Source organism: Dendroctonus ponderosae, unplaced genomic scaffold, assembly GCF_020466585.1.
Source record: "Dendroctonus ponderosae isolate FM_Combo_2020 unplaced genomic scaffold, Dpon_F_20191213v2 Dpon_F_20191213_6, whole genome shotgun sequence".
Lineage (NCBI taxonomy): Eukaryota > Metazoa > Arthropoda > Insecta > Coleoptera > Curculionidae > Dendroctonus > Dendroctonus ponderosae.
Genome location: NW_026018814.1, coordinates 4,826,254 through 4,843,012, shown reverse-complemented (window position 1 = coordinate 4,843,012; position 16,759 = coordinate 4,826,254). Strand labels below are relative to the sequence as shown.

General features: G+C 32.3%; 2 protein-coding genes and 1 non-coding gene across 5 annotated transcripts in view; 2 read left to right on the top strand and 1 right to left on the bottom strand.

Moving 5' to 3' along the window:
• The window catches only part of LOC109540672 (glutamate decarboxylase), a 31,830-nt gene extending 25,468 nt beyond the window's left edge, over positions 1-6,362 (top strand). For both annotated transcript variants that reach the window (XM_019909117.2, XM_019909116.2), the window contains 2 exons: positions 1,266-1,460; positions 2,988-6,362. In XM_019909117.2, coding sequence (XP_019764676.1) covers positions 1,266-1,460; positions 2,988-3,161 — 369 coding nt within the window. In that variant the 3' untranslated portion in view covers positions 3,162-6,362. The remainder of the gene's footprint in view (positions 1-1,265; positions 1,461-2,987) is intronic.
• Positions 323-414, bottom strand: Trnai-uau. The gene is given in 2 exon segments: positions 323-358; positions 377-414. It is a non-coding gene; the product is annotated as a tRNA-Ile (tRNA).
• Positions 6,363-6,830: 468 nt separating the features above from the next.
• Positions 6,831-12,731, top strand: LOC109540659 (fumarylacetoacetase). Of its 2 annotated transcripts, none has more exons than XM_048667581.1 (9): positions 6,831-6,998; positions 7,766-7,876; positions 7,932-8,053; positions 8,778-8,918; positions 11,165-11,316; positions 11,383-11,469; positions 11,524-11,730; positions 11,784-11,932; positions 11,990-12,731. In XM_048667581.1, the coding sequence occupies exons 1-9, from the start codon at positions 6,915-6,917 to the stop codon at positions 12,188-12,190; spliced, it is 1,254 nt and encodes a 417-aa protein (XP_048523538.1). In that variant the 5' UTR covers positions 6,831-6,914; the 3' UTR covers positions 12,191-12,731. The 2 variants fall into 2 exon arrangements, with proteins under 2 accessions (XP_048523538.1, XP_019764659.2); XM_019909100.2 differs by having other exon boundaries at positions 6,834-6,998; positions 11,165-11,262; positions 11,317-11,469.
• Positions 12,732-16,759: the final 4,028 nt, after the last annotated feature.

Genomic DNA, 16,759 nt, shown 5'->3' with positions numbered 1-16,759 from the left:
TACGTGTTTTTAATGTTTTTCAGTTATTAAAACCTCTAATATTGTTCTCCATTTAAACCCCGTGTATTAGTTGCAAAGCCATCCTGATTTCAAAAGTTTTTATTTAATTTTAAAATTTTCCATCCACCTATACGCCTCTTAAATGTTTATTTTTACTGTTCTTACAAACTCTGGTTCGATCTATAAAAATCGGATTGGACTTAATACCGACTTTTCTTCGTAATTGTAATTCATAAATAAAGATCCTAATCAATTAACTCGAACGGTTAAGTTGTTTTCCTCTTATAGCTAGAGTTTTTTGGGGAAACTTTCAGCAAAAAGTTTCCCCAGGTGAGGCTCGAACTCACAACCCCGGCATCGCTCACGACTACTGTCTTATAAGTACCGTGCGCTAACCAATTGCGCCACTGGGGATCCATCGGAGATGGCCCATATAGAGTATACGTATATCGACCAAATTTATTAAATATTCATATATAAATTGAGATTAAATTTTACTTCACAGACGCCCCTAAAAGGTAAATGCTCAACTGAGGTGAACAATTACGGTTGTAAAATCGCGGTTACAGAAACATCGACTTTTTTGCACTAAACATTACAAAAACCCCACTTCTCAAATATACGCTTCAGTCGGGCTAAATTGCTTTATTTTATCGTTAGCACTGATAACAAAGTCGAAATTTAAACAGCAAAACAACAGTATTCTTGTAAGAATCCAGTTAACACAAATCACTTCTCACTCCACGCAACTCACAATACACGAAGCGTACACCTTAACCGATTACGAGGGAGCTTCGGAAGTTGGACCACCTCTCGAATCGAAAATACGCACCGTTTTCGAGAAAAGAATAACTTAACAAGTTAACTTTGCATAGAGGCTGAATAGAGACGAGGCGGAATGACTGTATTTAAGCGCTAATAACGCATTTTTTTCTTTAAAATTTTCTATTGATGGCTGTTTTCGAATAATCTTGAGAATTGTATTTTTCCTAATACTTTTAATGCCATGTAGATCCTAAAAGAAGCGTGTTCGAACTTGCGTTACTTGCACTATTGCGTGTAAAATAAATTTCTTCTTCTTCATTCTTTGAAATTTTGTAGTTGATTAATTTGCCCTTTTGATTTCATATTTTGCCGAAAAAGAGAATAAAAAACTGTAGAGGTACTTAATAGTAATATTTTGAGAGGAAAATTAATTTACAATCAACTGCTTCTCATAATAAAGAGTTATTTCAAGGCAATAATAGCGAATGCATATTTAACAGGGAGACGAAGGATTTGAAAAACACATGGATCGACTGATGGAACTATCTGAATATTTAGTGAAGAGAATCAAGGATCAACCTGACAAATTCTACCTCATTATGGAGCCAGAAATGGTAAATGTCAGCTTCTGGTATATTCCATCCCGACTGAGAAACATGCCTCATAGTAAGCATAGAGAACAAGAACTTGGAAAGGTACGTCAAACAATTTCATTATGTAAAAATACTGTTGCTATAAATCTCGAAATAATAACTTTTTTCATAAATGGGGCACAAAACATGAATATTGTCGAAAAATAAAGTAAATAAGTTTGTACATCCCTTCAATGGGGCGCCAAGCTGAGCTTCAAGCTCAGAATCTCAAGATTTCCGATAACTTCGAGCTCGACTTTCCAAATGTTTTTTTTATCTATTTATTAGATTTACATATTTTAATTCTGCTGTTATCAGTTGTATGGAGTTGTGTCTTGATGATCTTATGTATTTTCCATTTACATCTTCTCAAAAACTACTTACATCTTATTTGCCTAGATCTATGCATTAACCGAAATTTAATTAAATTTTCTTTTAGCAGAACAATAAGTCTGAAAATGGAAATATAACTTATGCCTGCTAATAGTGAGTTTTATCTTAAAATTTCGCAGAATTTTATACATTTTTCGTTTCTATCAATGGCACAGAATTTATTAATTTTCTCTTTCAAAACAAAAAACGCCTCTTAAGGGAAACGGTGTTTGCTGTTTAAATACGCTATAATTTAAAAAAAAAATTTTTCCTGACTGCGTGTAATTGTTATTATTATATTCTTTTCCTTCCTGAGTTTCAGTCAAAGTGTCAAGTAAAAATTTTTTATATAGTTTATTTCATTACGCTTCGACGAGACAAAAGCGCATCATCAGATTTTAAAATTTATACAAACTACAAACACCAATTTAAACTTAAAATACATGTTGTACAAAAAGTACAATTTTTAAAGAGTTAAAACATTCATTAGTTCTTGAGGAAAAAACCTTTCTTTTTGAGAGCAAAAAGAGATATTTTTTGCAAAAGAAATAAACTTTTGCAAAAACAATTTTTTTTGCCTCAAGAACTAATGAATGTTTTAACGCTTTATAAATTATCCTTTTCGTACAACATATATTTTAATTGTAAATTGGTGTTTGTAGTTTGTATGAATTTTAAATTATGATGATGGCGCTTTTGTCTCGCCGAAACGTAATGAAATAAACGATATACAAAATTTCTGTTTCACACTTTGACTGGAGCCCAGGAAAGAAAATAATATAATATACGCTATAATATCTTACTTAATGTTTGTTAAAAAGGAATTTCTAAAGCAACTATAGTCTTATCCTGTACATTACTTATGATGGTAGTTTTTGTATCAAATGCGCGTGTTTAAAGTCGATGAAAAACAAAAGAATAACATTCAAATTTTGTCAGCAGTTTTTTACTCAAAGTACATTATTATATTTTGCAATTAAATGTTTACCTTACAACCATTTTCAAGGGAAACACTAATTTAGGAAATATTTTTGTATTGTGCCAAGTCAAGTCAAGTAAAAAGTGTTCGGTTTCAACCATTTCGCACGTTTACGATTTAAATGTGTTTTGTTGTACGAGTACCGAATTTCGAAACTGATATTTTAAGGCATGAGAAGAAATTTTTACTAACTATAGAATAATAAAAGCGTGCACTTATAAAATTAACGCAATTTTCAGATGTGTCCAGTTTTAAAATCGCGAATGATGCAAGCTGGCACATTAATGGTAGGCTACCAGCCAGATGATCGGCGGCCTAACTTTTTCCGGAACATCATTTCTTCAGCGGCTGTTACTGAAAAAGATGTCGATTTCTTGCTGAACGAAATGGACCGGCTTGGACACGACTTGTAAATTGAATCCGCCTCTACAGAGTTTCGCTAGAATTTGTATTCGTCAAGTTATTCCTATACTTTGGTGTCTATTACAGTTTTCTCAACTTCACTTTTTCGCATCTTGAAGGAATACGTAGTATATCAATGTTTATTAATATCTCGTGCCAAAATATAGACAACATCCCACTGAATTTGTGAACAGTGGTCTTTAGTGCGAAATTTATGTACAGGATGTGTTTCTAGCAAACCAACATTACCTACCCATTTACAGTATTTATGATGCGATTGGATATTCAGAAATTTAGGTTATTCAGTTCGATTGATTCAGCTTAGGGCACCAGGATTGCTATCACCTATTACAAACCAAACGGTAGCGAAACGCGAACAAAAATCAACAATTAGCTAGTGGCTAAAAAGGCACATATGAAATATGAAAGGAAAGTAGAACGGGGATATATCGAACATTTAAAAAGTGAGGAACGCTTTCGGATATATTTCATTATTTCTTTACTAAGTTGAGTTTTCGGTTTTACGAAGAGAATACATTCTTCTCAACAGCGCATCGTTAATATTCGGACTGCTGCACGTTAACCAGAAGAATTCTTGGGTAGCTGAAGTGGGAAACTAAACTAGATTAAATGCCTTTTTGAAAAAAACCATTGCTTCTTGTCCGATAAGCAATGCATTTCAAATCCCCGAAAATACATCTTTCTATGAGAATAATGTTTAGGTATTGAAGAACTTTCCGATATTATATGTTTTTCCTTTGACTGCGTATAAAAATTTCGCATATCGATGCAGATTTAAATTAAAGAAATGTATAAAAATACGGCAGCTGCAAAACTCACGACATCGTGACTAATTGATTAATTATTTACAGCTGCATGCTATTTACAAGCAGTTGTGTGCACACTTTACTCAAATACGTAGTATTTAAATATGTAGTATTGGAACAATAAATAAATAGTTACGCCCCAGTATCCATCTTCGGGTACCCTTAAAAATAATTACCCGAAAGCAGTAACCAACGAGTTACAAGGCGAAAACGAAACAGGCCTTTGAGTAAACATTTTCCAAGGACCTGAAGATAAATTTTTAGGCCGCTACGACCTAATTTTTTGCTTAAAATGCGACTATACTTGCACGTACCCCCGGTCTATCATTCAAATACAGTCTGGTCTGATTCTTATACCGTTACTTCGATAATGGCTTATATAAAACATTATTACATATTAAAATAGTTATATGTACTATATTTGCTTAATATTCTATAAAAAAATATAAAATACTTTCCTTTGCAGAGCAAAGTTTTCTATTGTCAATAAGGCAGTCAATTAGTCAATTTCTCTATGTCGGAATATCGGTTAATTAATGAAACTAAAGGCATTAGTCAATTGTTATTATTATCTTAGCGGAATGTATAGTTTATTGATTGAATTAAATTTATTACATGAATTGTTTTTAAACAAGTTGGCAAATTTTATTAATAAATACGGTTTTATGAACCAATAGTATCATATGAAAACATATCAATGTAGGTGGCAGGAAAAGTCTTGAAACATTACTGAAGATTTTTCCATTGCGGCCTGTTTGCAAAATCACACGACGGTCTGAATGGGTCAAACGTTGAAATTTGAGCGTCAGAATTTAAATAAAATAAACGGAATTAAGTACTGAACGTAGATACTCCATATCATGTCTTAGATCACGATATTATAACACTACAATAGATATACATACCATTGATATCGAAATCTAATGAAACCAAAATAGCTTTTAATAAAAATGATGCACTTCAGTATTGGTTAAATAATTTGAAAGGTAATTTTGCATTATCCGACTATAAAAATTACTACTAACCATACAAAAATTCAGTTTTAGAAATTACGTTGTGTAAAAATATAATATCTAGAACTATTATAGATATCTAGATGTGTAGCTGATGCAATAATGTTGTATGATAATTGAAAGAATCTTTATTTAGAATCGTAATCAGAAAACTATATTTTTCTCTATCATTTATTTACTTTTAAATGTATTGTTATTGTTCAATCACACATTGTCTATTACGTTATATACTATCAATACAGTATAATATTTTCGTGTGGTAGAAGTTCGATTATATCATGTATCTACTCAATATGCTATTCTGTGCTCAAAGTTAAGCAAAAGACCGTATAAATCGAGCTTCTACCGATCACCATAAATATGCGTTATCTCTATATTGTAAATATACTCGAACCTATGCACCTATTGTTAACTCAGCACTTGATGTTTGCACTAAACGTTGTAATATAATAATTGCACTTTCACTATTATGAAAAAATGTTATAGACATATTTTTGTTACGAAATTATATATAAATATCCATTATAAAAAAACCCCAAAACAAACTGGGAAGGTATTGTTATTCTCAAAACTGGGAACTGAATCTTGATTAGGCATTCTAACAAAAATATGTCTTTCCTTTGTATATTGATGTTGTTTGCAATATAAATGTACCCGAAAGGAAATATTGCTCTTGTTTGTTGCTACTTAAGCGAATACTTCTAAATTTTGTCTAAAACAAGAATGTTTAAAATATTGTTTAATGCCCGATCAAATAGGTTTAACAATTATTACTGAGAAAACAAAATCGACGAACAAACAAGTGTTATATTCCTCGATCGGTGATAGAATTATTGGTGTTCAATTAGGCACTTATATTTGGTGCAATGCTTATTTATTCTTAGTTTGTGCTGTTTTTGACATTTAATCAGATGTCTTACGTAAATATTTATTTTCTATGATTGAGATTCAATTCATCATGATCTGAAAACATGACTTTGTGTCTTCATTTAAAATTTGGTAATTATCCAGTAGAAAGTATCCACTTAAAATTCTGGTCAACTTTTAGTAAATTATTAATTAACGATTAATAAGCCCCTCATGCTTTTCTGCCAATTTTAAGGCTGCGCTGCTTGCTATCTTGCGGAAAATTTCTTCTTTCGGTTGTTCTTAGCTGCTTACGCCATATTGTTATCGTTGTGATCGATTACACTTTAGACTCTAAGAGAAATGTAAATTTACATATTTTAATGTTACATATTATGTAAAAAGGTATAGAACCGAACGCATAGTCATCCATACCCAAATCCATTACGGCTTAATAGGCATCGAATTTTAATTGGTAAAAGTGGATGTATAAAAGAGTAGAAAAATAAAGTTATAGCTGTCTTTAGCATGTTTTTTCTTGTCTTATGACATTAAAATTTACTGCAAAAAATGATTTTGTTAAATCATTTCTATCAGCATCACGTATTGGGAACTCAAAAGGAGTATAGCTAACACTATAATCCTATATCCTAAATAAATACCTACATCCTGTATTTTATTCAGCTTAAGAAAATATGTAATTTTTATAGAACCAGGAAACATTTCAATTTTAGAAGCTTCGAGCTTTGGAGAGTATTATTAATTATCTAAACATCAGAAAAACATATTTCCTTATCTCCTGTTTTAATTACGATAATACGATTAAATCACACCTTAAATAGCAAAAACTATTTTTCCCTTAATAATATTGTTAAATATCTTGCATAAATTGTCCAGTTGATAAGTAAATATTTTGAAAACAACTGGATTTCAAAAAAATTAGCATACATTCTAATGAACTCGTTATGAAAATCACATTAAATAAAGAACAACAACAATATCGAGACCTTCAGCTAACCTTAGTTAATGTTAGTTGATATTTAAGCAAACATCGTGCGACTTGAACAGCGTATAAGCAATGAAAAGCTTTATAAGATATTCAAAATACAGCGATTTTCCCATTGAAAATTTGCCATATGGGGTGTTTTCGACGGCCACTGATGTAAGTACTACAATATTATGTTTATTTTAACAAAAAATATGATTTTACTGCTCTTTAATATTATTATTATCGTAATGTTATTATAAATCCACTATTGTAAACTCTGTATAGTTGTTAGTGCTTGAATTAATTGGTCGTGCTTGTATTATAAACATAAACTAATCCAAAAAAATCAGTGGATATCAATGATGTGGCTTATAAATCAAACATAAATTTCCTACATTTCTCATTTGAATGAATATATAGAGATTTTATATAATTATAGAGTTATCGTCTTATTAGAGAATAGAAGTTTAGGATCATCTCAGCATCATTTTGTCAATTGACAAATGCATGTTTTGGTCATCATCTTTTAATTTTAATATTACAATTCGCAATTGCTGGCTTGGTTTGGGTCAACAGCCGCCCCATAAAAAAATGTTGAGTTGTATTGTTAGCTTAACATTTTTTGTCGCCACATTTACGAAAAAAGTATTAATTAGGCAAAGATGTGTTAGATTATGTCTGATTTTCTTGCTTATTAAGTGATCCTTGAATTAACAAAAATAGGAGACCGTTTGTTTTTTGCCGTAATAGTCAAAAAAATTGGTTTGTCGATACTGCATTGTTCCTAATTCCTAATCCGCGATTATAGATTTGGTACGCTCTATTTTCCTCCTATATTGCTTAAGACCCGCTTTATTCATCACTTGAAAAAGTTAGTCATATAACGATATATGCATAATTTTTATATAATTCAAACAATTTTTGTGCAAATTGGCTTCCAGACTACCCCCAGAATTGGCGTTGCTATTGGGGATTACATACTGAATCTTTTCGAAGTTGCACATTTATTTGATGGGCCCTACTTAAAAGAAAAAAACCATGTCTTCAAAGAGGTAAAAACGCATTTAACATTTTATAAGCTGCATATACATTTTTTGTGTATTCCAGTCATCCTTAAACAGCTTTATGGCTTTAAGACCTCCAGAATGGAAAGAAGCTCGAGAATATATTCAAAAGTTACTGTCAGAGAATGACCCAACGTTAAAAGACAACAAGGAATTAATTGAAAGGTGCTAGAAATAATATAACATTAAACAAGCTGTTACCAAAGAAAGATCAATCACAGGGTTTTGATAAATAGACCATCATAGTTTCAAGGGTGGAAGGAGACATTAAGCACAGAAATTGAATGCTTTATAAATATTGGAAAACAATATCTGAATAGAGGGTGTCGATGTTTCTAAAATATTTTTTCGGCTTTCATCAAATTCTCAAAGTTTATTGCTGATCGAATAATACACAATTTGGCTCAAGTGTCAAGGAGATTTTCTTTTAACTTTGCTCCATATTTTTGTAGAGCATGAAATTAAATATTTCAATAATTTGCTTGAAATCGTTGCACTCTATCGTGGTTATAACAGAAAAATCTTCAATTTTTCATCTTAATATTTCGCAAGCGTCATAAAAATATACTGCAAACTCGACAACCTGAGCTTTTCACACTTTCGGTCAAATAATTTCTAGTGTTTTTTGCTACTAATAAGAATTAGAGAATTTGATTGAAAGATAATTGGACATTTTGATGAAAACTTATGTAGTACCTTAACAAACGCGTTAAAGGAAGTCTCTATTGCTTTATCTTGCAAGTGTTCGAAAGTTTTGAATTCGGGAAATAAATATTTTACCCAAAGTGGTGCCCAATTATTGTGTAACTACATGCATCATTAACTATTAAAATATAAATTTTTAAAATATTTATTATATAAAATTAAATAATTTTTTACTGCATTTTAGGGCATTTACTTTGCAATCAAGTGCTATAATGCACTTGCCAGCTCGCATTGGAGATTACACGGATTTCTATTCATCAATTCATCATGCCACGAATGTTGGAATAATGTTTAGAGACAAAAATAATGCCTTATTGCCAAACTGGTAATCCACCTAAATCCCTAATAGGCATGATGGCAAATTTTGGAATACCTTCCGCGGATCCGCAATAAATTAAATACTGGAGAAAATTAATGTACATTTTTATCCTTCTGTTTTGAATTAAGAGCGAAAGAGGTCACACATAAGTAAATATTACGTTTGTCGATGCTCAAGGAAGAAAGTCCACAAACAATTAAATATTTTGTATGCAAAAAATCAATTCCAAAGTTTACAAGGGCGCGACAGTTACAAAAACACATCAATAATAAAAAATTGTTCTTTTACATTCCAAACAAAGAAGTAATGAAATTAAAGTGGCTAAAGCTCGCAAGGCAAAACTCAGCGGATCTCAAAATATTAAACCACTATACAGGGTGTCCCGTAAGCTCATGATCAAAAGGGTACTGCGATATTCTTTGAACCAAAAGAAGACGATCTGACCTAACTATTATTAACAAAAAATTGGAGACCAAGATTTTACAAAGAGCACAAAATTGTGAATAAATGATTAGTGCCTCAACCTAAAAAAATGAGTTGATTTAATCCTCCAACTAAAAAGTTCTGATAGTTTTTGTACCACGACACTCAAGAACTCACCACTTGTCCAAAACGGCTGAACTCGATTGTTTCATCAAAATATGAGTCTTACATAAGAACAAATTTACAGCGAGTTTCACTAAAATACATCGTACCATTCGCCCGATATTTCGAAGAAGATAAATTTTTTGAAGAACTTTGACCATCAATTGCAGAGGAGCCAGACATTTTTTGTTAATAAAAGTTAGGTCAGACTGTCTTCTTTTGGTCCAAAGATTATCGCAGTACCCTTCTGATCATGAGCTTACGGGACACCCTGTATATGTATTTATTGAAGTAAAAAATTACAGAACATTAATAATAATGTGAAATATAAATAACTTACGTGAACTAAATTATACTTAGCACTAAATTTTAGTTATAATGTATTTGCAATGATGTACGGATGAACAATTGAATTCGAAAAACGCTCCCGGCACCAATCAATCAATTTTGGGAAAATTAGATTTGTTTGAAAACCACACAAAAAAAAACAAAATATGGCGACATCCATTTAAAGCACATGATAATTATTTATTTAGGCGTGACGTCAGGCGCTCTCATTAACATTTCTGTTGACTTTATTGTTAATTTTATTAAATATCTTATTAATCCCTTGATTTACATGAATACTACGTCATTTTATGCAACCTTTTCAACCTATATTTTTCTCAAAAATTCGATATTCTTTGTTTCTTTTAGACAGCCACCATGCCTATTAGCTATAGCAAGAAATCGGGAAATTGTTTGCAAATATTAAATTTTGGTATTGTTTGAAATTCCTGGGTTTTCAGTCGAATTAAATCCCAACATTCAAGTATTTTTTCTTATCGGCTAAAAAGTTTGTTGTATTAAACGCCGAGAACCTTTGGAATTGCTTCCTGACGTTTTGCTCACATCTTCGGTAAACATTATAAAAGCCGATGGAGATTTTAAAAAATATATCAAATTATATGTCATAAARCAGAAATAACAAATMTTTAAAAATARTAATTRATGGACACAAATACAGCCCCATTGTAATGAAAATRTGGAAACGTTAGCACAACACAAACACCGAGTATCTGATACAAAAGCAATTATTGCGTAAAAAAAATTCACGATATGATTCAAATCGAGATCAYAGGCAAAGCAGCACGTTTGATATGGAATAAACTATGGAAGAAGTATTTTTTTCTTATATTTAAACACCATCATTTCACTAAAATAGTYAATTAATCGACWTAGTGCAGTAATTAATARAAATGAGAAAARCAAATGAATGAAGAATATAATATTATTTKTTTGGCATTGCGAAGCSAGAACATACAAGTSATCCACGCATCAACGATATAGAATTTAGGCAATTTTTTTTTTAATGAGAACTAAATATTCGAATGCTTTTTTAAATTTCTTCCATTGCAACTTTTGTTATTTCTCYTAACGCAAGAATAAATATTTTAATTGCACGTTGTTACTAAGCCCCAATATGTATGTACGTGTTTTCTATTATTATTTTGAAACAATGACTGTGCTAATACACATTTTTCTGGTACATTAGAAAATACATAATTCGAGTTGCGATTTTGCGGATTTGATCAAATCCCTGGGAATTTCAAACAATTTAAAACCCGGATCTAGTCAGAAAAAAATCAGCAATAAACACTCTGACAAAAACTGAACTTTAACTGTAGGAAATATTTGCCCGTGGGTTATCATGGTAGAGCAAGTTCGGTGGTGATTTCTGGAACTCCAATTCACAGACCGTATGGACAAACTTTGGTTATTGATGGTAGGAGTTTCTGCAACTATTTTAACAGGAAACACCATTTGCGTGTACTCTTAGGTGCTGCACCAGTTTTTGGCCCCTGCAAGCTAATGGATTTCGAACTGGAAATGGCATTTTTTGTAGGTGGTTCCAATGAGTTAGGCAAACCCATTAAAGTACAAAACGCTCATGAGCATATATTTGGCTTCGTTATAATGAACGACTGGAGTGGTACGTTTTAAACTGAAATGTTTCCAAAGTGTTTAAGTGCCATTTATATTCCAGCTCGAGATATCCAGAAATGGGAATATGTACCACTTGGGCCTTTTACAGCTAAGAATCTTGGGACTACAATATCGCCTTGGGTGGTGACCACTTTGGCTTTAGAGCCATTTATTGTCGAAAATTACCAGCAAGATCCCGAGCCATTCGCATATCTAAAGCACTCGGATAACTTCAATTTTGATATCAATCTACAAGTAGATCTTACTCGTAAGCTCTAACTTCTAACAACAATTTGTTTACGCATTAAATTGCCTTTTCAGCTAAAAATTCTACGGTTTCTTCGACGATATGTCGTTCAAATTTTAAGCATTTATATTGGACGGTTAAGCAGCAATTAGCTCATCACACGGTTACTGGTTGCAATGTGAAACCAGGCGATCTTATGGGTAGTGGAACTATTAGTGGCGAAGTAAGTGATTTATTTCCTACTGTTTTACCATCTGCCTAAACGTATTAATTATTTCAGACTTCAGATTCGTTCGGCTCTCTTCTGGAACTTTCATGGAAGGGTACCAAACCGATAACTCTTCATGATGGAACTCAGCGAAAATTTTTGCAAGATGGAGACACCGTTACTATGAAAGCTGTGTGCGAAGGGGATGGTTATAATGTGGGATTTGGATCGTGTGTTGGAGAACTTTTACCAGCAAGGCCATTCGATTTTTAAACCTGAATCATTATGATTTTATCTATTATTAGTTATTGATAAACGTTATAGTTTAAGACCGTTCTTACTAAACAAATATATTGCTTTCTGGTAAAACAAAACAAATTGTTGAAAACTTGTGGCGATTCTTTCAATGTTTTGGTGCAAAACTACCATAACTTTTTATTTCCCAGCTGAGCACAACTGATTTTTTTCAGTTGATGCAGTAATTTTTGTACATTCTGTGGCCTTTGTGAAATTTGGTAGAATTTATGTTTGCACTTTCACCCCCAACTGAGTTCCTCAGAAATCCGACTTAAAATAGCGAACTTTTCCGCTGAGCGTTAAAGCTTTATCAAAATATGGCTTTCAGGTGTGAACAGCAAGCTTCATGAAAATTCAGCTGAACTGAAAAATAGATTTTTTTGAAGAACTTTGACCATCAATAGCGGAGGCGTCAGACATCTTTTCATAAAGTTAAGTCAGAGTGACCTATTTTGAGCGAAATTGTACATTTGTAATCTATAAAAATATGAAATAAATCTATAAATAATATTACATCTTTACAGTTTTTACTTGAATAAATTGTGGTCATTTCGGCATTTTTTTTACTCTATTTTGGTCCTTTATTCTTTTCTCAGGGTCAAGTGGCTTTTATAAACTGTGATTATTACAAGTTGCTACGCGCTCTGGATTAAGTTACGATTTTTTTTAAAACGGGTGTAATTATGTGAAATACCTAATTTTAGACCAACGTTTAAAATGGGGCGAAAATCAGTAGTCACTCATCAAATTCAATCAATCATTCAAATAAAATATTAGCGTTTGTCTGAATGAAGTGTCTTTTATATACCGTAATCATTTAAAGTTGCTACTTGCTCTGGATTAAAAGTTACGATTTTCTATAGAATCGCGCGTAATTATTTGAAATATTTCCTATTTAGACCATCATTCAGAAAAAAACATTTTTTTTCTCAGAAACCTCAGAAACCAGTGTCTTCTGTAGACTGTGCTCATTACAAGTTGCTACTTGCTCTAGATTAAAAATTATGATTTTTTGTAATATTTTTTTAACGAGTGTAATTATGCGAACTTTTTCATTTTTGCCTTTGCAACGGGAGCAAAAATCAGCATTTAATGTTATTGAAATTCAATTTTTAACATTCTCAGAAACAAGTGTCTTCCGTAGACTGTGCTCATTTCAAGTTGCTATTTTCTTCGGATTAGAACTTACGATTTTTTAAATAAACGGGCGTAATTATGTGAAATTCAATTCACGTTTAGGCCAACGTGTATAACGGGCGGAAAAATCAGTATTCACTATTATTGAAACGATATTTTTATATTGTTCGGAACCGAATGTATTCTATAGCTTGTGATTATTTCAAGCTACTACTGCGATTTTTTAACGGAGCGTGCGTAATTATGTAAGCTATTAAATTTTTTGACCAACGTTCACAAAGGGCTCAAAAATCAGCGTTTACTGATATCTCAGGAAAATTTTTCCGTTGCCCAGAAATGAGCATCTGTATACTTTGCTAGTTTGCTCATTCAAGTTGCTACTTGTTCTGGATTAGAAGCTGATTTTTTGCGGAAGGAAGCCCAATTATTATGTGAAGTCTTTCGTTTTCATACGGCATTCATAAAGTGCGTAAAAATCAGAATTTATTGCGATTTGAATGAAACTTCGATATTGCCCTAAAACTGCTAGTTGTCATCTACATTTAAAAAGATGGAAAAAATGATCGTGTTGCATTTCCATTCAAATTTTCGAATTCAAATTTGAAGCTGAATTTTCCCCATTCTCTTTGTGATTTATACTCATGATGAAAACTTTTGTGGAAAAATTCAGTTCATAGAAAATGTAGAAGATTGGAATGCCAGTTTAAAGCCCCATGAATCACTGGAGTTCGATTTTTTAAATAAAATGTCGAAATTCACTTAAGGGATAGTAAAATCCGGCCACAACACCATATTAGCTTTCTTACAAACACTGAAGAGTTTATCGCCTTTTCCATATGTACAAAACTTATTCATCGCGCTCCGGAATTCTTTGGGTTAATTTTAGACCACCAACATTAGAACTCGGGAAAAAACTCCCACTGGTCTTAGTTTGACTCTTCCAGAGCTTCCGGCGCTCAGAAAATACTGAAGTTGTAATCTTCCGGATAACCGATATAGCTTAGCTATATAGATTAGCTATAACTTCAGCTTCTTCAATCGGCTTACGCGATAATTTATCATATAAATATATTTATATTTATCCGTCCCGAAAATTGAACGAGAAAGAAAAGTTAAGCGTTTGCTTTAAAAAAAAAAGTTAACATTTTACTTTAAATTTACTATAGGTATTGTTCAGACTAAAATCGGATAGATGATGCATTCTACCCAACACGATACGTGCACTCCCATCGGTTTGAAGTTTAAAGTGTGCTTACCTTGTAAATAGTGGTGTTTCTTGGTGAAATGCAGGCTTCTATGCTATTTTGCTCATTCAAGTAGGCAACTTGCCCATTAGGAAATCGGCCACACGGTCTTAGTTAACTCTGTAAACACTTTTCAACATGCTGATGATGAGAAATCAATATTTTATAAAATGTCGGAACAGGTTGCCAATTATTAACAACAAACGGGCAATTAATACAAACTAAAAAATGTGTTTAAAAAATTATGTATAAACGAAACATGGACTGCGACGGTCTAATAAACAACGTGGACGGCAGGGCGTATTTTTTGTTTTTAAGGGAAGTAGTGAATTTCAATTAGTACACCTAATTTTTCATAGAAACACCAACAGCAAAAGTTAAAGAGTTTATAATGTCAGCTAAGATATATTTAGCTTCGAACGCTAGTGAGAAGTAAGCAAGGAAAATACCACTTTCAACACATGGAATTATTACTATTCCACTCTGTACATTTTCAACAAAAAAACGTTCGAAATCAACAACATAGTTAAACGATGAGACATCCAAGGGACGATCAGCAAACGGTTATATCAGAATGTTCGTACTGTAGCGCAGAGTGTTTGGAATATGGGAAAAACTTCAATATCGCCTGAAAAGTTTTGAAAAGCTAACTAGTATTTCCTTTGGTACGGGTAGTGATTATAGCTGGATCGGGTGGTGAAAATATTCGAATTTTGGTACGAAAATGTAAAGTACCGGTGTTAGTAGGTTTATCGGAAGTGACCCTTTGTTCCAAGAGAGTTACAATCAATGTGGAGAAATGGTTGCACTGGATGAGGATACCAGCTTGCAAAAAGCTTGTAAGAAATATCTCTAATATGTAAATCACGTAGCTTCAAGAACTGACTTTACTCCTTCCAAAACCAACTGCATTTTATGGTTTCATAGCATTTTTTTTTCATTTCTTTGCCAATTTCAAATTCCTAGACATTGGAATGTTTCTCTGTTATTCTAAAGATTTTTCCTTTTTTATTTCCAGAAGGCGAGATCCAGATTTTGGTAAGTGGAACATTATTTGCCTCTGGTTGTCATGTAGATCTTTTTTAGCCTTATTTTATTGGCTTGTATGCATTTTATTATATTGTTGCATGTAATATTTATTCCACGAGGAACGACGAGGAAATTTCTGGGTTCTGGATTGGGTTTGCAAAATTTCTCTGTTATTTCAGTCAAATACGTTCAGGCATCGGTTTTTATAAAGTGGACCGATTTTACACCGAAATTAACCGTAAAAATGTTTACACGTTTTATTGTCTTGGATGGTAGTTTGTATCTTTTATCAGCGTTTTCCTTCAGTGGATTACACTCACAAATAAAAAGTGCATGCAGTTTCAATATGAACTGTGCATATTGTCGCGATTCAATTTTTTGCTCAGTTTTCACTCAGCAGATTTTGCCTACATAAACTTTTAAACTTTGAAAGTAAAACAAAGATTTCCTGGTGTGAAATAAATAAAAATAATAGTAAATATCTCAACATTCGTGCTTTCCTACTGTAATAATGTAAAAAGTTTAGAACAGAGACCAAAGGACCTAAAGGTATATAGAGCTTGCTTATTAACGCTTTAAAAAGCTGCACGTGATCCTGGTCAACTTATTTAGATTTTGCGTTATTTCTTCTCCAAACTATTTTTTGCAATGCAGTTTGTGCTAGGCTATTTTTAAGGTTCTGAAGACATTCAGTTTTTGTAAGGAAAGTGGCTGTTAGGGAATTTCAGCGGTCTGGATACGGACGGCAATTTATTTTGTAGCAATAGATGGCAACCAGGGTTGTAGCTTTTTATTTTTTGGCTTGCATATTTTGTATAGCGGCTTAACTTGAATTTATACTGCGGTTCTTGCAAAGCTAATAATATAGCGGTTATAGCAAAATGTATACTGCGATTTTACAAAAGTTTTGGAAATTCAAGATTTTATGAGTTTGTGCGTGTATGTGTGCTGTACACCTTTTTGGGTACTGAAGGTGAGTTTTAAGAAACTTTTATTTACCTATTAAGAATTTTCTTATAGCTAAAAACTGATCATATTTTATTGTATTCTTCACATACTGACTAAAGATATTTTTAAGTTACTTTACTAAAATGCTTCTGTTTACTGCCATGAGTTTTTTGTTATGGAGTCAATT

Excerpts from the sequence above, each read along its gene's own strand:
- LOC109540659 (XM_019909100.2), top strand. The coding sequence starts at position 6,915 with ATGAAAAGCTTTATAAGATATTCAAAATACAGCGATTTTCCCATTGAA. Across the intron at positions 7,877-7,931 it reads AAAACCATGTCTTCAAAGAG|TCATCCTTAAACAGCTTTAT; the intron begins GTAAAAACGCAT and ends TGTGTATTCCAG. Across the intron at positions 11,470-11,523 it reads TATAATGAACGACTGGAGTG|CTCGAGATATCCAGAAATGG; the intron begins GTACGTTTTAAA and ends TTTATATTCCAG.